This window comes from Panthera leo, chromosome C1 (assembly GCF_018350215.1).
Source record: "Panthera leo isolate Ple1 chromosome C1, P.leo_Ple1_pat1.1, whole genome shotgun sequence".
NCBI classification, from domain to species: Eukaryota; Metazoa; Chordata; class Mammalia; order Carnivora; family Felidae; genus Panthera; species Panthera leo.
Genome location: NC_056686.1, coordinates 139,343,719 through 139,370,941, shown reverse-complemented (window position 1 = coordinate 139,370,941; position 27,223 = coordinate 139,343,719). Strand labels below are relative to the sequence as shown.

The 27,223-nt window shown below is 40.2% G+C and overlaps 1 protein-coding gene across 1 annotated transcript in view; it reads right to left on the bottom strand.

The window, feature by feature from the left end:
• LYPD6 (LY6/PLAUR domain containing 6) overlaps positions 1-27,223 on the bottom strand; it is a 123,902-nt gene that overhangs the window by 24,625 nt on the left and 72,054 nt on the right. The window contains exon 2 of the mRNA XM_042948751.1: positions 3,000-3,188. Within this exon, the coding sequence (XP_042804685.1) occupies positions 3,000-3,117 (118 nt within the window). The 5' untranslated portion in view covers positions 3,118-3,188. The remainder of the gene's footprint in view (positions 1-2,999; positions 3,189-27,223) is intronic.

The window sequence follows — 27,223 nt, the reverse complement described above, 5'->3', positions numbered from 1 at the left end:
AAACCTGGATTTCTCAGGAAAGGTTTCTAGTATAAGTAAAGAAATGGAGGCCAAGAACAGGTTGAAACCACGTAGGATGTTAAATTCTGTGATCTCGTGTGACATCTAGAAACCAAATAAGTCACTCCATTTCTCTGAATACTAACTCCTGTTTTGAATGTTTTATTAGTCTTTGGTATTTTAATTATAGGGTGGGAAGAAATTCATCATTTTTCACATGAAAAAGAAAAGAAAAACAAATTATAGAAAAGAATGTTATCGAGGACAGTGCCTCAAATTTGAAAGCCATAAAATTGATTTCTTTTAAATGTTAGAATCTCCAAAAATTAGGGGACCAGGGAGCAAGGGAGATTAGTCATGGGATGCTGAACTTTCCCAACCAGGGTTTCAATTTCAGCCCCCTTACGACCTCTTAGGGCTACTCAGAGCCCATGGCAAACGAGTTTGTTTGCCTGGTGTGGAAAACTTGTGTGCCTTCTCAACATCTCTGGCATCATTGATTTCTCCTTGGGTAGGTTCTGAGCAGTAGCTAACATTAATGGAAACTGAATTTCTCGCTGACCCCAGAAAAGCTGTTTGTGCCTCCATCTACAAAGTGAGGTGATTATATCAATAATTCAAAATCAGAATAACCCCACACCTCCCTCATCTATTTTTTATGGTCTATGTTCTACAGAAACCTGCTTCTTTGTAGAGAGATCACTCCATCTAAACCTGGTCTAGTGGGTGCTGCTCAGGGGCAGAGGACCATGACCTTTTAAAAAATCAAAGTGCAAAAACAAGCAAACAAACATCAAAAACTTCTGAAATAGTGTGGGGGAAATGTGCAGTAGGAATCACTGACAGTAAGAATTTTTACTCCCCATGACCAGTCATGGAGGCTCTAAAAAAAAAACTCTGCCCAGAACTGCTGGTGAATCACCTATGTCTAATCTACTAGCTTCGAAATGACATCCTCTATCGTCCATATCTCAAAATCATATCAGAAAACCCCACCAAGTTTTTCTATATGGTGAATTCTTTTTAATCAGGCCATGGCCTACTTAATTAACATAGGCCACATAAACTTTCCCACCAACTTCTAGAGAGCAGGAGTGATTGCTCCCCTGGCCTGGCAGAGCCCATGCTTCAGAGATTTCATTCCGAAATGGACTTTTTTGGATAGGGGCCTACTCAACCCAGGCACTGATCCCCCTAAGACTGGCACAGAAGTGGTGTGTGTGTTTTATTCTTGCTCACTTACATCCAATCCCCTTGATTTCCCTTCCCACTCTGTGTACAATCACAGCCTCAGAGGAGGCCTGTCTTTCAGCGAGGTGACCACTGAGTCAGTCACTGAAGCGGATGAAAAGCCCCACAGAAGCTGAAGGATTTAGCAATCAAAACCGAGACTGAAATTTAGATTTTTGTTCACCAAGTCTAATAAAAAAGCATGGCTCTTTGGAGAAAAGAACAAAAGGCAATCCTAAAAAACACAGCAAGTATCAAAGCACCTTCTTTTCATGGTTACTAAAATAAACAGCCCTCCAAAAACAAGCAGCCAGAGAATCTTCCCACACAATTAACCAGTAGGCACCAGCCTTTTACTGGTGAGAGTACACAATAGCAGTAAGACTGAAGAAACTATTTGCTGCGTGTCAAAGTGTACTTGGAGTTAAAAAATTAGAGGGATGCATTTTCAGGAACCTCAGTTTACCATCTAAGCCAATTACAACATCATAAGCAACAAACATCCAGTTGCCTATTATATATGTGCCTACTATTTTATGGATATTATCTCTAGTCCACAAAATAATGCAACAGGATGTATATTATTTCAACCACTCTAGAAATGTGGAAATTAACAATAAGATTCCCCTAACATTTATTGAGCATTTATGTTGGCTCACACACATCTAAGTGCTTTGTATGCATTCCTTTATTTAATCTTCACAAAGTTAGGGAATTTATTTCAAGCCAGAAGGCTACAAAGCAGTTGAGCTGGCCGCTGACCCAAGATCCAAGCCCCTGTGCATTCCTTGGAACACCTCTCATCTAAACCAGAACACATACACATTAATCATTCTAACCGTGTAGCGCTGAAGGAATCCATGTTGCTGTCTCCACTTAGTGGACTATAAGATCCTCAAAAGCAAGAACTATGTTTTATTTACCTTTATATTTTCCATGCCTATCACTACGCTTGACACACAGCAGACACTCAAAACATGTTTGCTGAACAGAACATTTCAAAAGAATAATACACCTCAGGGCGAATACTAAAGGTCAATATATACCCATTATACCCAGCTCTCACCACCACAGGGGCAATGCAGAAGAGGATTCAAACAGAAATAAAAGATAAGATAAATACAGAGATGGAGACCCAAACAGCAAGTAAATCTTCTGTGTTTCCCAAAGTGTGATCCTTAGAATATGTAACAGAAGCATCTGAAATTCTTGCTAAAAGCAAAAAATCATGGGTATCGTCCAGATATGTGCAGTCAGACACCCCAGGGAAGGGATCTGGGCATCTACATTATTATGCACTCACTCCCCAGATGATTCTTAAACACAGGAAACCAAAAGGGATAGGGAATAGGAAGTTGTGGGAGGCAATTATGCTGAAACTGAGAATCAGATGCACAGACAGGAAGACCAGCTATTATCTTGCCTATAAAGGACTGATCTTTTACAAATACCTTCCTCCTGGGACATGCCGGTTCACTTTGATAACTGATTGAGAGTTGGCACAAGTTAAAGGGAAGGGTGTTCAGAATCAGAGCGATTGTGCTGGGAACAGAGGAAACAATCCTTAACAATTTGCCTTAAAATAAAAAAACAGACACCCTACAAAAAGGCGAGGGTAAAACATACAACATCTTCAGTAGCACCTGCACCCCCGAATTAAATCATCCAAGGTTCCCCTGCATGGAAGGCTGCCTTCTCCTGTCCATTTTCAACTCACATCTTATTCAAAGCAAAGTGACATTTCTGCAGTGAAGAGAACAGAGTCTTACTTGAAGGGTGGAGGTAGACAATGTCTTTCACTGTGAAGTCTCTCGACTGAGCGGCTTTCAGACAATCCGCCAGCAGGCTCAGGAGCAGGAGCCAGGCCAGGGCAGGGCCAGGTTCCATGGCAGACTGAGGCGTCACTCATACAGGGGGCCTGGGAGCCAGGACTTGGGACAATGGAAGAAAACTCGCACCTGAAATATAAAATAAGACTCATCTCAGTGTCCCACTCGAGGAAACCAGGAGAGACCTGGCAGAGCTCCTGTGTTGATAGGATGGGCTGGAGGGAGACAGGGAGCCAAAGGCACAAGAAAGTGGATAGACACGGAGAGAAACTTTAGAAACAGTAACTTTAGAGCACTTAGAACATTCCAGCCCCAATCTATCCCGAATCAGGTAGCTAACGCTCCACTGGTGTCCATCCCCCCTAATATCCAGCAGAGATGGTATCAAGAGAGATTGAATTTTAATGAAATCCAGGAGGATTTTGCCAGAAGGCTAGGGGATGTCTGCCAGAATGCAACAATAAATAAGTCAAGTACAAAAGTGCAGAAGCATTTCCTTGATAGTGGTGACAGCCAGGTATGAGAGTGCAGACGTCCTGTGTCATAGTGCTCAAGCAAACCTACACAAGGTAGGCTTTCATATTCGCCGGGGGGGCGGGGTGGGGGGTGGGGGGGGTGGGGCGGGGGGGGGGCGCGAAGAAATGTAGGTAAGTTGGCCTCTCCCAAAACACAAAGTGCCTTTACAGCTCAAAATCTCCTTAACTAATAATATTGGCCGGCTGCTGTTGAAGCCCTTACAAATATATCACTTAATTCCCCCAACAACCCTATGAGGGTTACCCATTTTCAGTAAACTGAAGTCCAGCAAATAAGCAGAGGAGTTGATTCAAACGGAGACAGTCTGGCCACTGACTCCACATTTGCAAACTCTAGGCGATATTCTGTTCTTCCAAAGACTGATTCAAGGTGTATAAACTTAAACTAATAAAATGAGGTCAAAGGATCCCAGTAGCACTAAGCAATCATCATTTTATCCTTTATTCTGGTTCTGTCCTTTTCAATTAAAATTGAGAGCAGTCAATTTTTTACTAGGGTTCAACTGTCCAACTTACTAGGAATGTAGATATATATCTTAATTTATACGTGCTATTTTCTTGCCATCTTATTGCTTTCCTACAGAGTCTGTTCTTCAGGCTCCACCCTTTTGCAAATACCATCATTCTATTGCCCACAAAAGGGGTCATGTTAGATATTCACCTTATTTTAAACTGGTGGAGAAAAAAAACCCAACACCATTTGGACATTTTGTTTACAAATTTTAACACAAAGATTCAATGAGATTTTTAAAAAGGCATAACAAAATCCTAAAATTATTTTGTCAAAATAAATAGATCAAGAGTAAATATATTATAAAACAAAATCAATACAGAAGATCAATATGAACTAGTCAGATATTAATGAATACTAATCAAAACAGGATAGAAAATATAAAAATAAATACAGAAAATAGAACACTCGAATAGACACAACAACTGACATAAGTATTTTCTTTTAAATTACAGAATAGGAAAATACAAAATGAATAGTATTATGATAACTTAATTAAAAATTGTGAAGATTAACCAAAACCAAACAATACACAATGCACTCATATGAACTCCAGATGGATCGATGCATTCATTGTTGTTTAAAAAATCGACAAACTATTAGGAAATAAGAGTAGAAATTATCACCCTGTGGCAGCTTGATGATGCCAGCCTTGCCAATTTCATGCTAATTCCCCATCTTCCGTTTACATTTGGTTCCCCAGGCGAATGTGCATTCAAGAGGAGAATAAGCTGCTTGCTCCCTTAATGAGTGTGGCTGCCAGGCACCGTGTTAGGCACTTGTTTGAAAAATATGGTAAGAAAACAAATATTCATGGTATTTCTCCTCCGCCGAATGACAGAGACCAACATGATCTCATCATAAATGAACGCAGTAGTGCTCCATTTTATATCCACTGTGGCCAGGTATGGTTGCACCTGAGGAGCAAATCTACCCTGCATCATCACGCCTCAGCTCCTCACAGTCTGCAGCAGGGCCCAATTTGAGAGGGATGGGGAGGAAAGCTATCGGGTTTTATTTTGATATAACCTAACATTAAGTATCAACGAGCTGCCAACCTAAGTTCTTTTTAATGTGAACCTCACTGTCCACACCAATACTTCATATGTACCAAACAGTGCATTTATTAAAGCATTTCTCAATCACAGTATTCCTTCGGTTACTGGTTTAAAGGTCTCCCTCTGCACGGTACTCACACTAAGTATTATTTAATGCCATCTGAAATTTACCTTACCTCCGTAGCATGGCTACCAGCCACAAACCGTCATTCCACAGCATGTGTGTGCTACATCTGAGCAAAGAGGTAAAGAGCTAGACCCCTGGATTTGAAACCTTGCTCCAATGCTTTCTTTCTGTGCAACCTTAAGTCAGTTACTTAACCGCTCTGTGCCTCAGTTTCTTCATCTGCAAAATGAGGATCATAATGCTACCTACCTCAAAAGTTTATTACGAGAATTAGGTAACATAGCATAAAGCACTAAGAATAGTGTCCATCACACGGTAAATACTGTATAATATTTCCCAATATTTTTACTACTACTGTTTTGTTCAAAATGTAGTTTTAAAGTCAATGTGGTTTTCTAGGTAAAGGTAACTATGATGCAAATGTTGTGTTCTAACTGAAAGTAAATACGGTGCCATTTATTTGGGTTCAACACACAGCTCACTTTCCTTAAATCAGAAAAATATAACAATTTCCAGAACTACTATGTATGACAAATCACAATCCACACGTCTCTTTCTCCCCAGCATCTGCCCCATGGCCAGCCAGGCAGGGAGGGACAAAGCAGGTGCGAGACAGGGGAGGGCACGTCTTGCCACCAACATTATAATATTGCCTAGGCTCATGCAGACCCAGGTGACCTCCTGCCATCCTTCATCAACGAAGCAAACAGATGGGTGATGCCCATCTACACTCTCTCCATATCTCCTCCAAGCCACCCTCCAAGGTCTATGTCCCACCTCCATGACCTTTACATTTCCGCTTTAGTTAGATTTTACTTGTATAAAAGATATTGAGAGAGCATAGGTCTCTTATATCCCTTTGAAGCACATGTCTCCATTTTGTGTGCTCACACATGTGTTTAGAGTTTCCAAATTCTTAAAATAGTTGAAACTTGATTATCCCAACACACTTTACTCATGAAATTGTTCCTTTTTTAGAAAAAAAAAGAGGAAGTATGTATTTTCTAGGCTTATGTATGATTAGAAAAAACACCAAAATGGTTTAGAATTTCTGATAATTTTAATGGTTTTCTTTTTGCTTAATTTGTATGCTCAAAAATTTCTGATAAGCATGTATTACTTCAGTAGAGTTTTTTTTTTGTATATTCATAATTTTGTACAACCATCACTGAGTCTGGAACATTTCCATCAAAACTCTTGTACCCATTAGTGGCCACTTCCAATTCCCTCCTCTCCCCACCCCTGCAACCACTAATCTACTTTCCATCTCTATAGATTTGCCTATTGGGAACATTTTCTGTAAACAGAACTATACAACATATAGTCTTTTGTGTCTGGTTTCTCTCAGTTAGTGTGATATTTTCAAGATAAATCCATGTGGTAGCATGAATGGGTATATCATTCCTTTTTGTGGCTGAATAATATTTCAGTACATGAATATAACACATTTGTTTATCCATTTATCCCATTGACAGACATTTGGGTGGCTTCCATTTTTTCACTACTGTGAATAGTGCTGCTATTAACATTCATTTTCACACTTTTGTGTGGACATATTTTTAAGTTTTCTTGGGTATATACCTAAGAGTGGGATTGCTGGGTTTTATGGTAACTCTGTGTTTAACTTTTTGAGGAACTGTCCATCAGTTTTCCACTGTGACTGCACCATTTTACATTTCCATCAGTAAAAGACCAGTGTTCGAACGTTTCCACATCCTCACCAACCCTTATTTTCATTAAAAAATAGTTTTTATTATAGCCTAGTGAGTGTAAAGTGGTGTCTCGTTGCATTTCCCAAGTGACTAATGATGTTGAACATATTTTCACGTGCTTACTGGCCATTTGTATATCTTTTTGGGAATAATGTCAACTCAGATCCTTTGCTCATTCTTTAAGGGGGTTATTGTCTTTTTATTGTTGGGTTATAAGAGTTCTTTCTATTTTCTAGACTCTGGACACTAGATCCAGACACTCAGATAGATCATTTGCAAATGTTTTCTCCCTTCCTCTTGACTTTTCACTTTCTTGATGGTGTCCTTTGACATACAAAAGTTTTAATTTTGATGAAGCCCACGCATTGCTTTTTATAAATATAGATTTTGTTCCCATATACAAGTCAAGCCCAACATAGCACTAAAAAAATCTGCACACAATGCACAGTAAAAGAACTTGTCTACTTTGTAGTAGCCAGGGCTATATTTTCCACCTCTCTTTCCCTTAAGGAAAAGAGAATGGGCAGAACTGTTTATTAATATCACCTTCAACTGCTTACATTCCTGCAGTAAATCATGAAGCACTACTCACTCTATTATTATATTCTAGGAACTGAAAAATGAAAGATGAGTTACATGCATTCACAATTAGTCTAACCATTCCTGAAATATGGGCTCTGCTGAGGGGGCTGTATTTTTTCTGTACAGATTCTCAGTAGTCAATGAAGCTTTATTCCCTAAGCCTCTCAAATACGATGCTGGACATGCTCAGATAATACAAAGGGTCTTTCCTAGGACTTTGACGCTTTTCTCTGGAGTCCACAGTACCTTTGGACTGTCCTAGACATTTAGAAAAGATGTTGCACTTCCATTTTATGTGCTGCTATTTGAATACGCACTGAGGACCCCATCCCTGACTCCAGTTCTCTTTATGAAGAAGTACACTCTCATTTTCACAGCTCTGTGACCTTTCATTTGTTATTTATGAGCTTTTGCAAATCTAATACCACTCTGACAGATTTAATTTGTGCTCTAAATTACCTTTGCATGAGTTACTCAACTGCTGGTTTTATTCCAATGGATTACTTGCTACATTCTGAAACAGAAAAAAAAAATTAGTTCGAGATCTATTCGACTTCCTCCATTTGGGAGAAAGTTGAAAAGAGTTGCATTCTGATTTTCACTGCATGGTAATACTTAGTATAAAGGAGGATTTCTAAGACTAGTCTTGGAGGCAAAGAGATAGACCCATAACCCAGATCACGTTTTACAAATCCACATCCTAATTGCTATTTTATATAAAGACCATAAAACAAGATACCCCCAATTCCTTAAACTCATCACTAAGATAATTAAGCACTTCTGGAAGCTACACTGACTAAGGTGCCAATTACCAAACAACACCTCAATATTAAACCAATATATAAGTAATTGTGAAGTAGAGAAGTAATACAAGTCTAAGTATTTTTCAATGCCGTTCCTATTGTAATATGAAATGCCTAATATGGGAGCAAAATGAAATTTTGAAGCCTGGAAGATCATGAGAAATCTTGACTTAATTTTCAATAATCCAGGTTTGGTGGTGTCTTAATGATCTGAGTAAGTTAATTCAGCTCCCAAAGTATAAATTCAACGCATGTCTTACAAAACTAAGACTACTTAAATATATCATTCTGACTATGGTACCTTCTCACCATTTGGGAATTGCTTATAACATGGTGGTGGTTTTCAAACATGGGTTCATTGAGATGTCTCCATTGAGAGACAACATCTATATCTTCTCCCTTTTATTCTGGGACAGCCCTATAGACCAATTGAGCAGAGTATGGTGGAAATAACACTCTCTGGCTTTTCAAGCTAGGTCACAGAAGGTAATTAAACTTACACCCAATGTTCTGGAATGCTCAACCAAATAAGCAATCTGAGCACTGTGAGTGCCATGCTGTGAAGAAGTTCAAGTAGTCCACACAGAGCTATGGAGACTTCATGAAGAGGCAGTACTACCCTGCCAGCCCCCAGCTGCTCCTGCCCCACCACCTTACTCCATTCCAGCTCCCGCCACAGTCTGATCAAAACTGCATGGAGACTCCAAGGGGGAACGGCCTGGGCCAAGCTCTTCCCACATTCCTGACCCACACAAACCATGAGAGAGAAATGAAATGATGATAACTACTTTATGCTATTACATTTTGTGGTGATTTGTTCTGTAACAATAGATATCCAGAATATGAGGAACTGGTGTAGGAGAACTAACTAGGAATTCTCGTACTCATGAAAATAATCCTATTTTCCACATTGGTTGCAAGGTACAGAAATCGAAATCAAACAGGCTATAATCAAAAGGGGGAGAAAGGGAAGAATTTTATGGTCTCATCTAATACTCCTGCTTGAACATGGCTGGACTTTTAACCCTCTTATCAGGAATTTCCAGCCCTCAACTCTACTTTGTCCCCTCATTTGCTTTTATTCTCATTCGGATCTTCCAGCTTCAGAAGCATTCCCAGACTGTTTTTCAACTGTTCCAGAAAACAACAACAACAACAACAAGAAAAAAAAAACACCTAAAAAAAAAAAAAAAAAAAGGGCGATCCATCCTTGGACTACAACTGGCCAGGGGAATATGGCATTCCAACTGGCCAGAGCTGGGCTATTAGCATGTCACTTGGACAGATGCATAGTGTCAACTTCATATAAATCACGTAGTTTGAGAATAGGGGAGGTATTGGTTTTCCAAAGGAAGGAAAATCTAGGTATTGTCACCTGAAGAAGATTTGCTGGGCTAGCAAAACTACACAGATGTCCATACAATTAACAATACTAACTTCTAAGTACCTGCATTAACCTAGAAGTGCAAAATGAAGTTAATGATGGCCAAATGAGTATTTCAGCAAATGGTGGGGAAGTTACCTGTTGACATGATTTCCTTCTCTAAAAATAGAATACCATGCCAGTACCACTTTGCAAATCAAAACAAAAGGCGAAACAATAGTTCTAGTGGGCATTTAGAATCACTTCTGCCCTATGTTCTCCCCTGGTTACAAGATGGCTCTCCTACTGATACCCATCATGTGGTGTTATTTGGGGTGCACCGTGTTCTTACATGGTCCATCCTACAGGGTGCTGTTGTTTGGACCAGGGTCGGACATTTGATCCAAGCCAGACCAATCAGAGATCTTCCTGGGTATTTTTCAAGCCAAAACTGGATAAAGACAATCAGCCCTCTCTGGTACAGAAGTCCTCAAGAAATGAAACTCAGGAACATGTGTATGCCATATTCCTCTCCACAGGGAGGAGGAAGAAGAGAAGGCAGCTTGCTGCCTGAGAGAGCTACTGATAATGGAGGTAAGAGCTGAGCTATGTGTAACCATTGCCTTTTGGGCTAATTGTTAACTCTTCCCTTAGAAGATTCAATCTCCATCCAATAAATAACATTTTTGCCCAAGCTAGTTTGAAGTTGCTTTCTGCCCCCTGCAGCCAGGAGATCGGACCAACCAATTCAAGACCAATTCTTATAAAAGAGGCCAGCCCCCAGCTTAAATTTTTCTTTGTAACATATATGCTTTTTTACATTAATACTTCTTTAAGGCTTATCAGCTAAAAGGTTAGAGTTGGTTTTAAAAACGTCAATAATAGAGAACTAGTCAGAGATTATCTCTTTCAGGCTTCATAGACACTGATGTTTCCTTTCCTATAGGGAAACAGATGATCATCTATTCCCAATATGAATTGAGGACCTATCTGCATAAAAATCAATGCTTTAAAAAAGTGTGTATTTCTTTTCCTGGAACCCCTTGGCAAGGCTAGAGTTATAGGGAAAAGCTGCCTTTGGACCTTTCCCCAGTCTGATTTAAAGGTCAATTGCATCAAAACCCTTCAATTCCTGAAGGATAAATGATGTCTGGCCTAGTATGCTTAGCAGTATATTCACATTTCTAAAAGATATTATATTCACTCTCTTCTGCTTGTTGGCTGTTTGCTTGTTAGCTTCTTCTATCAATTTGAAGTTTCTAGAGAACTGACGAGAAGGCATTTTGAAATACAAACAGCCACAAGGGGATGGAGTCAAAGAACTCTCCAGGCAGGAATGGAAAACTAGGTACATTTCAGTGCCGGCCTGCCATTTTTTATTTACCTGGAAGGGAGTGGTGGTTTGGAGAAATTTTTTGCTTTGTATCTTTTATTAAATGCTTCTGTATGTTTAAGAATGTCATATTTTCATTTTACTTGTTCTAGGAATTCTAATCCCAGAGACCTTCCAAAAAATGTGGAAGTTAAAAATGTTTGAACTTATTAATTCCCACTTTCAACTTATTAACAACCACTTAACATAATCTTGATTCTCACCCAGGACAAAAAAGAACGAATCCACATTAAATATTTTGCACGCAATAGGGTTTTGCCCAGGGTTCCAAGAATCCTAACCAAGTTTTTGTCCAAAGTCCTTGAAAATTGTTACCATTTAGCCATTTATAACTCAAGATCAAGAAAACTGTAATTGCTAGTTTCATAGGTGTGGCAAACCCTTTCAAAATTTCTTACAGGGTAGGAGGGTGAGCCTGTACTCTTCCTGTGGGAAAAATGAAAAAAAAAAAAAAAAAATCAAATAGCCAACATCAAAACAGCGACTTATGTAAAACAAAAACCTCTCTGGCTATATTTTTTTTCAAATCACTGGATTCCTCAGTAGCTAAGTAATAAATCTTAACCAATTTTTCTCATTTAATAAAGAATATGCTTTTAAAAACAAATCTATCCATGCACTCATCCTCCAAATTTCTGATCAACCAATACCTTGAGCTACACAACACGTGTCCTGATAGTGCAAAGACCATCAGGGTTTCATTTTTGTGAAAGGGTATTGGGGTCTGTGAAAACTCACAGTCTAAACTATAATCTGACTATTTGCTCACCATGGGTTTGAAGGCAAAGCAATGTATCCGATGACCTCCTGCCTCTGTACCATCGGGGTAGGAATTCTTCCTTTGTAATGCACCATCTCCATTTACAAGCCTCCATAAATAATGGTTATTAAAGAGGTCTATTATTGTAGCAAAACAGAATATAATAAGATTTTTACATAGTAGTATCCATCCAGGCAGAAAAAGATGTAGGAGTTATTAATAAAAGAAGATTGTCCTTGATAATAGGAACTTTTTTATTTTTGCATCTAAATTAACTCCCTTCTTAGAAAAAAATATTGAGTAGCTTCTTATGGATGAGGAAGTGTAGGTACCTAAACTGACTCCACTCCCTGAATGCTGATACTGAAAGAACCATGTGAGATTCCTCTCCCCTCACATTACTGCATTTTCCTACTTGTCTCCAGTTGTCCTCCTTGGTTTTGATTTTACTTGCTCATTCATTCATTCATCATCCTCTACGAGCCAGGGATAAACAGCATTATCTATTATACATGCTGTCGTTAATAGTTCCAGCTTAATACTCAAATGATTGAACCGTATTAGTAAAATCATTGATGTAACTCTTAAAATTCCCCACACGGTTGCTAAGTACGTGGGAGGAAATGTTGACCTGCCTTGTATGCAAGGGAGAGATGATACATCTTTGAGTCACTGAGTCAAGAGTGATCATGGTGTGATATTGACCTCTTGTCCTTACTAAGGCCACACATTTGTAAAACACCAGGTAGAGGAGCCAGGTAACACAGTGACTGCACCTGCCCTACACAAACCTCAGGGAGGTCACCAGGCATTACCAATAAGACCCAACAGGAGGTTCAGAGTCCTTCCTAACAACCAGGGCAGCTTATCTGGAAGAAGGAAGAAAGGGAGAAGTGGAATTTGATGGGGATGACCCATTATATTTTATAAAGATCCAGTTAACATCTAAGTTCATATGAATTATTGAATAATTATACTAGTAACAGGACACTGGAAATAAGTATTAGAGAAAACAAAAGATATTAAAATTCCAAAGAATCATAGCCAGGGGTGGACTTACCATGTAGTGAAGGGTAAGCTTCAGGGTCCCTGATTGTAGGGGCCCCTGCCAAGGCCCTATTTCTAATCTTAGGATTGTTAATCCATGTTTTCTTTTCCTTAAGGGGAGCTCCTCCCTAAAAACCTGGATCAGCCACCCCTGACCATAGTAATGCAAAAACAATGTTTATTAGTCATAATATTCTTGCTTTTTCTCTGAAAAGGGTTAGGTTAATAAACAGAAAAGAAATGCTGTCATTCTACTCTCATGGAAAGGAAAAAAAAAAAGTAGGAAAGACAGCACATTAACCAAGGCTGGCCTCAGAACTGGGAAGTGGAATTATAGCTGGAGAAAACAATCAACCAATGAGATAACTCCATTCCTCTGGGGCCCCTCCAGCACTGCCCGCGAGCAAATCTCCCAGGACCACTGAATGGAGAAAGAATGTAGGGTGCCCCCAAGGCAAAGGAAGAATTAAGGCCGAGAGAAAACCCCAAGCTTTAGATAATATGTGTTTCTTAGCTATTTTAAGAAGGGTCAGAGAAGCCACTTCATCTCATCGCTGGACTGGAAAGGAGGCCAGTCTAAAGGGAGCAACAAGATCAAACCCAGCAGTCCCGGCAGTGCTGATCAGGCCCCAGTCGATGGAGTAGAAAGGGAATTACATAGGAGCTCTGGAGCCAGGCAACCCCAGGGCCTTTTACCTACCTCCTTGGATTACTGTGAGAACAGATAAATGCCTGGAAAGACTGTGGAGCACCGGGTCTGGAGCCAGTCCAGGCTATAATTCTGACTCTGCAACTGACAGCTGTGTAACCTTGGGCAGGCTTCTCAACCCTTGTGCCTCAGTTTATTCATCTGCAATTAGGGGCAATCATACCACCTAGGTCAGAGGGCCCTTATCAGGACTAACAGAGATAATACACAGAAAGCACTTTGAACCATACCTAGCACATGCCTGCTAGCTAATGCAATTCGAAAAATCAGCTCTCAGTGTCCTAACAATGCATTGGGTTACTCATTTGGGTGGGTTAAGATGCTGGCTCAGAAACTTCTGCACCCCCAGTCTGGGAAGGAGGTATGAAAGGTCTTCAAAAAGGCTTCTGTGGAATGCCGTGTTCTATTAGGAGAAATCAAAAGCCCAGGTAGCTTGCCAGATTTTTCTAGCTGATCCCAACTAAGATCAACATCCTCAGGTGAGGATAAAAACACAGGGCAGTTGAATTAAGTGAGGCAGATCGGGGAAGGTCTACGGCAGGACTTCTCAAATTTCAGAAATGCTTTCTCCTTCAAAGAGGAAAAAGTCTCACAGACAGAATTTCATCTACCCTTACTGTCAACTAATTAATCCTAATTATAATAATTATATGCTACTTACACACACACAGATAGGAAACTAGGATTAAGCTCCTTTGTTTAAAAGCCCACACGGTACTTTAAAAGCTAAACAAAATTACCAAATATAAATAAAATTACATTAAAATTAAACACACTAGTGAAATAAAATCTCCTTTAAAGAAAAAAAGTCAGGGGCACCTGGGTGGCTCAGTACGTTAAGCATCCGACTTCGGCTCAGGTCATGATCTCACGGTTGGTGAGTTCAAGCCCCTTGTTAGGCTCTGTGCTGACAGCTCAGAGCCTGGAGCCTGCTTCAGATTCTGTGTCTCTGTCTCTCTCTGCCTCCCCCACTTGCTCTCTCTCCCTCTCTCTCTGTCTCAAAAATAAGCATTAAAGAAAAAAATTTAAAATAATAAAGAGAAGAGTCTCACAAACAGAATTTCATCTACCCCTACTGTCAACTAATTAATCCTAATTATAATAATTATAAATGCTACTTACATACACACAGATAGGAAACTAGGATTAAGCTCCTTTGTTTAAAGCCCATGTAGCAGCTTTAAAGCTACACAAAATTACCAAATATAAATATAATTACATTCAAATTAAACACACTAATGAAAGAAAATGGAAAATAACAGTAATGACTAGCATTGATTGAGCACTTACTATAGGGCTGAACCCAACATGTGCAAGGCACCCTTTACGTGCTTTCTTTAATCCCCGCAACACTGTGAAGTAGGCACTATTATTACCCCATTTTACAAATGAGAAAACTAGGGCACCAAGAAATGAAGACACACCTTTTTAAATCTACAGAACTGGCAGGTGCCCAGAAGTGCACAGACACCACTTGGGGAAGCCCAGACCTAGGAGGTACACAGCATCTGGTGACAGGGTGATGGAGGATGAGGCAGACCCAGAAAAGAGTTCGGGGCGTCACTTAGCACAAGAAGGACACCAAGATGGGGATGCTGGAGGGGAGGGGCCACCCACCAAAGACCACATTGTCTGGGTGTCCTTTTGTTTTTGTTCTGGTTGGGGCATAAAGAGGGCTTTGCTGGTAATCCCAGAGGGAGAGGAACTGGCCCTCCTACTGGAGTAAGAGTTAAGATGAAAACCTGGAGACAGGAAGTGCAGGGGAAAGATGAGAAGAGAGAGGGTAAGTAAGAGGGAAGGGGGTTGTCAAAAGAGGGCCAAGGTTTCCAAATTTGCTGATCCTAGCAAACTGCTGATGCTGGCTCTCACGCATTACAATTTCACTGGTGTGGGGTGTGACGTCAGTATGAGGTTGAAAAATCTCTCCAGGTGATTCTAATTTGCAGCAATGTTTGGGACGCTTTATCACACTTTTGCAAATGACAGTGGAAGGAAACAGCTCTGAAAGGTATTCTGTCCATCCAGGGCACCAGCACACCAGACTGGAAAGTTCCCCTTAGCACTCACTCACTTAAGGAACCAGTAAGCAGTCCAAAGTAATCAGCGTTATGTATTCCTCTAGGAATCCTCTTTATCCTATCTATCCTTAAAGTACTGAGGAAAGGGAACGAGCAGGTTGTGACCTATAAAATGACCACAGCTTCCAACGTGACAGACTTCTCTTGGCCACTTTGGTAATAACTTCCCAAAAGTGGTTTTCATCCTCTTGATGAAATGACTGTCCCATGTTGCCCTTGAAAGACTCCAAGGTGAAGTTCACTCTACCTTTCCGACCCAGCACACTTAATTTTATGACACCAAAAGAGAAAATGTCGGGAGGCCTCTCCTGAGACACACATATGCTTACAACCATTACTCCCAAGGTAGCCAGAGAGACAGAGGAGTTTTTGAGAAAAGAAACAAATAGGCCAACATTTTCAGAGGCAGCATGGAGTGTTGGGAAGAGAATGGCTTTTGCAGACCGCAGACTTGAGTTTGAACTCTTGCTCTGCTACAAAGAGCCATGTGAACTTGAGCACTGAACTCCCTGTGGCTCAGTCTCCTTGGCTGCACTGACACACTGGGATGCCTTCAATTCATCAGGACCCCACACTGCCATTTCCATTATGCGTGACTATGATCGTGACGCCAAGCCTCGATCATTAAGTGACACCCCCCTACCTGGCCCTTTAGAGGTGGCAAATTCTCATCCTCACTGACTTTCCAGTCACTTGTTCTGATGTTATTCATAGAAGGAAGTTAGGCTGAGAATAAAGCAAAAGAAAAGAACAGAAGTAACATCATTGGGAATAAACAGGGAAGGCAGTAAAACATTCATCCTGGTTTCACTCTGTAAAGTTAGAGTAACATAGATCTGATATCAAAACCATATAATTTATGCAGTTGCATTAGATCCTGCCAGGTCTTTCTCATAGGGGTTACAGAACAAAAACAAAAACAAAAACATGAATATATTGTAGAGATGAAAATGTAGGTAATTGTAATGGGCTCTCTCTTTCAATCCTCCATTATTATTCATTCCAGAGGGTTCTAAATTTCTGTATTCTAAATAACCCTGTGAGTAGCATCCTTGCAACTATAGCACATGATCTATTCCCCCATTATTTTCTTAGAATAAACTCAGACACAGGAGAAAAAAGAAAATGAAAGGACCCTGTCTTCCACTGGGTAGACCAGGAAGAATGCTGGAGGGTTTCTCTTCCCTGGAATTGTGTCATAAAACTATGAGGTAAGTATTTTCCAAGATCCTTTGTTTTCCTATGCTTGCAATCAAGAAGGGAAAGACAAGAATCTCTTTTGGTCCTTTCCTCCTGCAGGATTGATTAAGCCAAAAATATCAAGTCCAGGTAAAATGAGGCAATGACTGAGTTTCCCATGACAATAAAACCCATCTCTTCTTATCCTGAGACCTGTGAACAGGTATCTTTTCTAATCCTAATTTACACTCCAAGTTCAACATTTTCCACTAATAATGCATGCTCTACACTTGATCTTAGCCAAAAGGCCGAGAAGCAATATTAATAATGCATGCTCTAAATATGGCAAAAAAAAGCATCATAAACTCCAAATTAATCACTGGTTATTTGGGAGAATTCATTCATTTAATAAATATTCACTGTGTCAAATATGTATTGGGTATTATTCTACATTCTGGGTTATAAAATAAACAAAACAGATGAAAACAATATTTGATGTTCTGGCTCAATATATTTCTGGTTTATTACAGCTCAGTAGTTTTGGAAGAAGAAAGGGATTCAACAAAAATTAATACTGAGGTTCAGTTCGTGATCAAGCTGATTGAATGTAGCTCATTAACATTGTTGGCTCAGCACGATTCAAGTTTCTTTTAGTGGTATAGTGCTTGGGGACTCTCTACTCCAAAAGGAAACAAAAAAATGCAACACGTGAAAATTTTTTGGTTACTCACCAGATCCCAAAACCCCAAAATTGTTCTGGGCATTTTTTTTTGAGGTGTAATAACTCCTGTGTTTTTTGATCCTACTTTCTAAATACTTTACAAACCAGTCCTACCTTCTTCATCATGTCTATGGCTGGAACTTCAGTTCAGGTCTTTAATTTTTGTTTGGACTATGGCCATAGCTTTTAAACTAGTCTGCCTGACTCTGGTTTCTTTTCTTTCCAATATTTCTGTCTTACAGTTTATAAAAACAGAGATCTGATCACATAGCTCTACATTTAGAAACTGTGAATAGTTCTCACTTCTTGCAGGATATAGTTGAAATTTTTTATCAGCACATACAAAGAGTGGGAGAATGAGTAGATAGGCCCTCAGGATTCTGGATTAAGGCCATGCCACTGGCAGCAGAGAAGTATACCCCTTTTGAAAAACAGCCCCTGGCATATTGCTGAGCCCTGCTAAAGACAGAATACTTGCTCACATGATAACAAGGGATCATGCATTCAGAACTTCCCATTATAAGCCGGGATCTATTAGACTTAATCATTCATAAAGGCTGTCATACCTATCAGAACCTCAGCCAGCATTATCACCTGAGGGCTTAAGAAATGCCTGGTAGGGTGCCTGGGTGGCTCAGTTGGTTAAGCATCTGACTTGATTTTGGCTCAGGTCACGGTCTCACGGTTCATGAATTTGAGACTTATATCCGGCTCTGTGCTGACTGTGTGGAGCCTGCTTGGGATTCTCTCTCTCTCTCTCTCTCTCTCTCTCTCTCTCTCTCTCTCTCTGCTCCTCTTCCACTGACGTGCATGCACTCTCTCTCTTTCTCAAAATAAATAAATAAACTAAAAAAAAAAAAAAAAAAAGGAAATTCCTGATGCACAGGCATAGAATGCTGCATAACACAGCATAGGACCAGGACCCACTTCACAGAAAGGAGATGCAGCATTGAGCCCAAGAACATGGGGTCCACTGTTATATCATATACTGCACCACCAAGAATTAGCTGGAATAGCCTTCTGAAGGTACAGCTGAAGGACCAGCTTGGAGGCAATACTCTGAAAGGATGGGGTGCCAGCCTTCAGGATGCAGCACACGCATCAGGTCACGGTCTTCCGTACGATGCTGTGTCCTGAATAGGAAGAATACATGAGTCCAAAAACCAATAGGTGGAAGCATGAGTGGCCTCCCTTACCATCACCCCCAGTGATCCATGCAACTCTGAGCTCTGTGATACTGGAGGTCCTCATCTCCAAAGGGGTACAATATTACCAAAGGACATGGCAAGGTCCAATCGAACTACAAGTTTCATGTCCCACCAGGCTACCTGAGACTCTGTGTCCAAAGACCAACCAAATGCCATTATGGCAGGGATAATTGGTCCTACATAGGAGGAAGAGGCAGGGCTACCTTTTCACAAGAAAGGCAGGGAAGAATCCATATGAAACCTAGGTGATCCTCAGGGGTGCCTCCTGGTGCTCCATTACCCCTGTGTAGTTGTGAAAAGACACATGTGGCAATCCCAGCCTGAAAATGCATGATTACCAAGGTTCCAGACTCCTAGGAATGAAGATTTGGGTCATACAATTAGGTGGACCATCAAGACCTATCAAGGTGATGACCAAGGATGTGAGAAACTCAGAATGGATATTGTAGGAAGGAGGGGGTAAGTACAACTGCAGCCCACAGATCAAATGCAGCCAAGGATGGGGCACAATTGTCCAACCAACATTCATCTCTGAGTTCCCTCCCACAGGAACCACAGGGATGCTCCTCCTTGAACTTGTGTAGAGAAGGAGGTCCGTGTGGCACAAAGGGCAGACTGTAGCAGCCATGAAAATAAGCCTCATGATTTTTGACTTTGGGGGACACAATCAACCTACAGTCCTAGCTGTGCTCCAAAATCCATCACCACATTCATACTGAGGCCACACTTCCAAAAGGCTGCTCCCAGCCAATGACTGAGGAAGGCAGGGATACTACCTACCAAAGCAGGCTCATTTTCTGGGAATACAGGAGACTCCTCTGATAGATGACTTTGGCTTGAGGGTACCCCATCTTCCTCACCAAACTTTCTTAGAATTGCACTATAGGCTATGATCCCTCCCTCCCTTCCAAGGGTCATCCTGTACAGCATCTGACAACACTCCCAGTCTCCCTAGTCCATCCCCATTTCCCTCAGAGGTGTGTAATAAGTCTCCTATACATCTAATCCTGTCTCAGCATCTGCTTCACAGCCTTCATGACCTCTTCTACCATCTCTCTAGGCTCACCCCCTACTTGCTCCCACTGTGCACTCCACAGACACCACACTAATGATCATACTACTTTCTACATCCAAGCCTAGGAAAAGCTATACTACTCCCTCTGTCTAGAGTGCCCTTTCCCCTTTGCCTTCTCTCTGGGGTCTGAGGTTTGACAGCCAGTATAATTGTGCACCAGACTTTGGCTTGGCTCTGTTTTCATTATTCTGTTTTTGCATGACCAGTTCAAGGAGAATCTGCCTGATTACAGAGTGCAGATTGCTCCATATCCTATACCAAGTTGTAAGGTTCCATGTGTTTATCCTATCCAGTATGCATCCTACAAAGTGTCTCTCCCACTCAACATAAGGGCAGGGAAACAAAGTGTCTCTCCCACTCAACAGTGACAGAGTCCAGAATGTGTCTGTCTGTGAAGAACAGCCACTACTCAGCTCCAGCTGAATGTTGCCATGAAGGATAGCGAGGCAAGATCTGTTGAGTTTTCAAAAAAACCTCAGAAAACCAGATTTTTATTGTGAGATTTCTGCATTTTAAAGGTTACAAACTGATTCAAAATTAAAACAAAACCCAACAGGAGGTCACACAAAGAATACCCACTGACTGCTATGGCCCACACCTGCCAGCTTTTGTCCACCACTCTAAAATGCACCAACGACCTCGCCCATAACTCATACGGAATGCACCCTGCAGATCTGAGCACTGGAGGCTCGGCACATGGTGATGTGTCCGAGAGTCTGCACTACTCTCTTTTAAGAAACTTAACCATTACGTTTTAGCGTTTTGTCTTCTTAGTTCATGAAGTATTTCATAACCCCATGCTACTGAGAACTGTATTAGCCTCACCAAAGAGGCAACTAATTCATTGTCTTGTTCAACAAATATTTACTGAAGACCTAACATGGGTCAAACCCTGTGCTATGTCTGGAGGTTCAGATTTGAATAATTGAGCCCTTATAACCAAGAAAATTGTAATTAAGTAGAAGAAACAGAAAAGTAGACGGTACAATATTATATTGTTTGAGAAGATTTTAAAAATACTCTACTAAAGCAAACAACTTGAGTTCTCTACTAAAGCAAACAACTTGAGTTCTCAAGAAACATTAATATCTTTTAAACAAACAAAAATGAAACTATCTATATCTATATCTATCTATCTATCTATCTATCTATCTATCTATCTATATCTATAGATATATATATTCAAGAAACACCTTAAACAGTAACCTGGCTATTTGAAAGATCTTAATGGGTGAGAAACCTTTTCATTATAAAATTGTAGAAACTAAATGAGGACTTACAAAATACAAATAGTGAGCATTTAAAAAAATATTAGTACATATTTAGTTGTAAATGCTTTCATAGAATCACTTCAAAACTGTTCCTCACTCTTACACTCTGAAATTTCTTTTTCTGAATAGTGGCATAAAACATAAATTACTTTGGGGGAAGAAATTTCATTAATTGAATATCTGCCCTATCAAGGTTCCATTGTTTATTAAGCCCTGTTTCTAGTGAGGTAAATTTGTAAAAATACACGAATACAACAGCGGCTAGTTCTAGAGAGACTTTTGGCCATAGATTCCAGGATTCCTGAAGACCCATCTATACATTGTGAAGATACAACCGGCTACCCCTTGGCCCTGTCCCTAACTTAGGCACACCTGCACTTAACTAGTCTGACATGTGTTCTCGTGCAGTAAGGTGTGGTGTGTGGATGGAGCCCAGAATCAGAGTGAACCTGGCAATTGTTCCAAATATTTCTTTCCTTCTTCCTCACACGTCCCCAGTCACATTGCAAATCAGTTGCCTGGTACAGGCCTAGTTCCTCAAAGCAGATCTATGTACGTCACTTTCTTAATAATCCTGGCCAACCCTTCAAAATTTACAAGGTGAAGCTATTCTGTGTCTGTGAGTATTGGAAGAATTTTAACAATTGGATTAAAAAGCCAATGAAATGGTAAACTCCTAGGGGAAATGCTCATGCCAGGGAATAGATTAACTGTTAGCTGATTTCAAGAACAAATGGAAAGTGCAAATCTCAGAGAAATGAGGTGGACAAGGAGAATAAAGTAAGTGGGACATGAACAACTGAAAGAATTTGGGCCACAGACACTGGTTTGGTAAGTCTATAACACAGTAGAAAGATGAAATTCTTTTTTCTTCTCAATTCCTTTTTTTTTTTTAAATCAAATTTCATCTTTCTTTACACTTGATACAATTTGGGCATGTTTGTTCTCTACATCTATTTCCCTGTATAATATGATAAATGAGAGGGGAAGAAATGTATCCGGTAACTTACAAACTTGATCTCCTCTTTCTCTGACCGTGGTCTCCCCCGAGCAAGGTAAGGCTGCAGGCAAGAATGTTGGGTTCAGGATTACTCATCACCAGGGGATATCTGGAGGACCCTGCTGGAGAGTCCTACATATCCTTAATTTTCCTTGTGTGAGGATAAGGCCAACAGTTGGATGATGCTTAGCGGTATATTAACATTTTATACAGTCATGGAGAAGGGAAAATGCAAGCCATAGAAGAGGTTTTCTGAGATGAGTGTGACATTGTCAAAAACAATAGAAATACAGCGGAAATTAAAAGTACCAGAAACGAGCAAAGTATTGTTACTGTGCTGGGTCTTAAAATTCAGTCCTCGGGTTTCCAGGCTCAAGTGACACTATGGGGAGCATGAAGAGTTCACGATTATGAAAGAAGCAAACTTAATCAAGTATTTATTATCTATCTTCCATTTTCATTCCCACCACATAAGACAGTTTGGATCCTAACATGAAATGCCTTTATATATATATTTTTTTAGCTTAAAAAATGGAAGCAGTTGACAGTATTTTGGCTCCCAATTAACATAGTTCCCACAATGCATATTGAATATTTATTTCCTGTTTACTAGGTAAAGAGGACAGACATGGCTTGTCTAAGAAATCTGTCCTGGACACTGCACTATGTTTATACTATTCTCGGACTACAGTCCCATTGTGACTGTTCGTCAACATTACCTGAAAAAACAGACTAGTAAAGAAACAGACTCAGGAAGTCTAAGGTAGAATTAGAAACTTTGTATTAAAACAACAAAAGCAAAAACAACTTCTGTAGTGATTTTAAAGATTTCCAGATATAGAAACTTTAGGATTAGATCAAGAAAAACATGGATAAACATCCCTCAACAGCAGTTCACAAAAAAAGAAATAAAAAATTAGCTAATAAATCTTGTTAAAAGGTTTAATCTTACCAGATTTAAAGACAAGTGAATTGAAACAATGATTCAGAACAATATAATTTCCTCACCTAAAATTGGCAAAAATACTTCCATCTGATAATACCCTATGTTAATAAATATGTGGGAAAAGAGACAATCTCATCTGAGAAGTAAATTAGTTTATCTTTTTTTTTTTTGGAAACTAATTTTTTTAATGTGTGTACTCTTTAATCAAAAATTTCCATCTCCAATAATTTACCTAGGAGATATATGTCAAAAATGTGCTAAAATCATATAGGGGAAAATGTTCATGATAACCCAAATATTTAATAATAAGGGTGAGGTTTATAAGTTAAAGTAATACCATACAAAAGAATATTGTATCACTTCTAAAAAGAAAGAAGATCTACAAGATATATTATGAAGAAAAGGAAGACACAGATGATATTGTACACTATGGTGCTTTCTAAAATGGAAGTGAATAAACAATACACACACACACACACACATAGCACACACACACACACACACACACACACACATATAGGCTCTATGCATTATCTTTATCTTCTAAAAAGACACCTAAAAGTTATTAATAATTATGTTTGGGGAGAAGGCCTTCACTAGAGGAGTGAGGGAAGTTTTTACTTTCATTTTGTATGTTTCTACACTGTTTGCATTTTCTCACCACGTACAAATATTCAAGGGCATGCATGGTGTTTTCTGCAAGATCTGTTTAATTCCATGCTAGCTTCCCTCACTCTCTAGTACATTTCTTAGTCAAATACTTCTGTCAATCACTATGTGAGTGAGTCAATTTATTTCAAATTATATCCCACCCACACTGCCAACCTACTTACTAGAAAAATGGATTTGAGAAGGCCGATAATAAAAGACTCATAGTAAGGCTATTAAATAAAAGAAGCAAATAAAATTCATGGAAAGGAAGGGGAGATAAAAAGCCCAGGAAAATGTATTGACTATGATTGAGCAGTCAGCATGGCTCCAAATTTCCTAAAGAAAAAGGCAAAAATGGAAACATGATGGTTGATGTCATTCTTATTGTCTGGAAAAAGATTTCATGCCTGTTTGTCAAAGATTTTTTTACTTGGTGCTGAATTCTAAGAGACATGATCCAAGACACCTTGAAAATATCTTGACTTTATGTCCTTAGGCTCCCAAATTTGACCCTGCATCAGAATCACCGAGGGGACTTGTTGAAACAGATTTCTGGGCTTTACCGGCAGGGTTTCTGATTGAGTAGATGTGGGGTGGGGCCTGAGACTTTTCATTTCTAACAGGTTTCCTAGGTGATGCTGATGTTGCTAGTCCAGGACTGTACTTAGGGACATGGGAATTTTTGACCAAGCCTTCATTCATTAATCCTTAATGACTTCACCAGTAGTTCTACCTAGGATCTGGAGATACTCTTCACATAAGCGTTTCAGTAAAAGATCCAAATGTAACCCAGTTTCTTATGATCTAATCAGAAAACAAAGATGGAACTTGAGACAGCCACAGATACAAAAGCATTGCATATGCCTTGGCCCTTTCTTAATACAAATTCATTCCACACCACCTGTCCCTGATAGGCTTAGACAGGAACTGATAATGCAGAATTCATGACTCACATTAACAATGGCCTCATTTTACCCACACAGGAGGCTGGTCTCCTGCCAACATCCAAAATATATTATTGGTCAATTCCAAAATCCAGAATCAATGACCTTTAGACAATCTGCACTCTTTTTAAAAAATTTTTATTTTTTGCCTATTGCCATGGGAAATAAAGGATTAACTGTACCAGGAATTAACATAGGACCTTTCTCCTGGAGGGGTAAGAGTTCAAAACACTTTTCAGATAAACAACCTCATTTGTCTTCCAACATGGGCAGCGGTGGGGGTGGGGTGGGTTGGGGTGGGGTGTGTAAACTGCACTTTTATTACAGCACTGGAATTCTAGGTCTAAGGCCACTGTCTCCAGTCCCTCTTTGCTTCATGGTTCTCAAAACACTTGGTGCCATAGGAAATAACTGGCCCATTTAACAGCTGCACTCAGATAAAGATCACACACACACACACACACACACACACACACACACACACATTCACATGTACGCTGGCACCAACAACCAGTATGTTTTACAAGATTAAAAACATCTAAAAATATATCTAACAGAGGCGCTTATAAATGTATACATTGTAGCTCAAAACAGAGAAAAATGAAAAAGAATTTGAAAAAAACTAAAAATGCTCTGAGATCCCTGAATTTCAGTAAGCTTACCTGGCCTTCAACAGTTCTGTTTTAAATAAGCATCTACTGTGTACCAAGTACTGTTTTAGGAACCGGGATTAAAAGTTGGACACAAACCCCACTCTTGACAGTAATTGCAAGATCTGTCATAAAACTGATCATTCCAGATGACAGGAATAGGTTAGGTGTGATGTTAACTGTATAGCTAAACAACGCGCAGAGAATGGTCACTTAACCCCTCCTGGGGGTTCCAGGGGACTTCCTGGGGGAGAAGACACAGCCAGAGACGGATGAACAGGAAACAGCTGCAATGCAGACAGAGGGGTATGGTGAAGGATATTGTGCTAGGCTGAAGGTTACATACCCCAAATCCGATCACTCCTTCTTTGTTACAAATAGAAATTCTATTTTGTTCAGGGTGGCATCCAGCCTGACTCAAAATACACTTCCCAGAATTCCCACCAGCACTGGTGGTCATGGGACACATTCCTGGCTAATGAGATGTAAATGAAAACCACAGTGGTGCTTCTAAGAAAGCTGATGGCTCACCTTTGGCTTTTGCTTTTCCTTCTTTGCCCTTCACCCTTCTCGGGGCTTACAATAGAGATGAGAAGCCCAAGAGTGTGACTATCATTTTGGGGAGTATGAGTAGAAAGATGGAATGAAACTGGTCTCTCAGAGCTGTCACATCTGCCCTGGACTGCCAACTTCCAGTCTTCTTATTAATGAGAAAAGGAAGTCCCTGTCAGGTGGAGCCCCCGGAGTGTGGATGCAGCCAGATATACGCCAACAGAAACCCATCTCATACATGCAGGTGAGACTATCTTTGCATTTGTTTGTTTGCATATCCTGGGGAAGGCCCCAAATCTTAGAGCAAACGTTAACATCCAAAAGCAATCTTCTTGAATCCTCCACTTTTATCAAAACATGAACTTAAGGATGTCCTGGTACTTTTAAAAAGTATTGTTATAATTAAGCAGCAAACACTATTAACAAGTGTGTTACTGGAAAGTTTAAATATGATCTCTAATCAAGAGCTAGTAAAGCAAGATTACAATGGCCAGTAACATTTACAGTTTCCTCTGGAAAAAAAAATCCCATGAATACATAATCCCAGGGCTTAAATAAAATTTGTTTAGACAAGATTTTTTCTTCTCTCATCCTCCAAAGAACTACGAACTTTCTCTTCCTCCCTCCCTCCTCTCTCTCTCTCTCTCTCTCTCTCTCTCTCTCTCACACACACACACACACACACACACACACACACACACACCGCCTTTTGTTGTTTCCTCACACACAATGACACAATCAGTAGTCTCAAGCACTAATGTTGCTCTCCTCTTGCTACTTAAAGGGCAACCGAGACCTACAATCAGCAGGACATCATGCAAGAGTTAAAAAGGCTGTTTCTTTGTTATTCCAGGAAAAATGTTAAGGGACAGGTACCACCTGAGTGTGGAGTAAACAGCAACAGCAACAAGTGCTCAGGCAGAGGACATGCTACCACTGCCTGGGGCAGGTACAGATCACCACAAGTTCTTTCAGGTCTAAAAGCATCAGGTGGTTGTCCTGGGACTTTCCCACCAGCCCTCCCAGCCCCCTCTTCAGCCAAGATGGGTGGGGAATGGCATGGAGGTCTGGGGCAGGGATGCTCCAGTCCTGGCTTTGCCCGAAGTAGCTTTTCCCAATGGACAATCACACCAGCTTCTCCACCTGTGCAATAAAGGATTTGACATGCATTGGTGATTCTGAGCCTGAGCGGGGATGGAGCGAGGGTGGAGGGGATTGTGGACCGGTAAAATTTAACTTGAAAACAGGGGCACCTGGGTGGTTCAGTCGGTTGGGCATCCGACTTTTG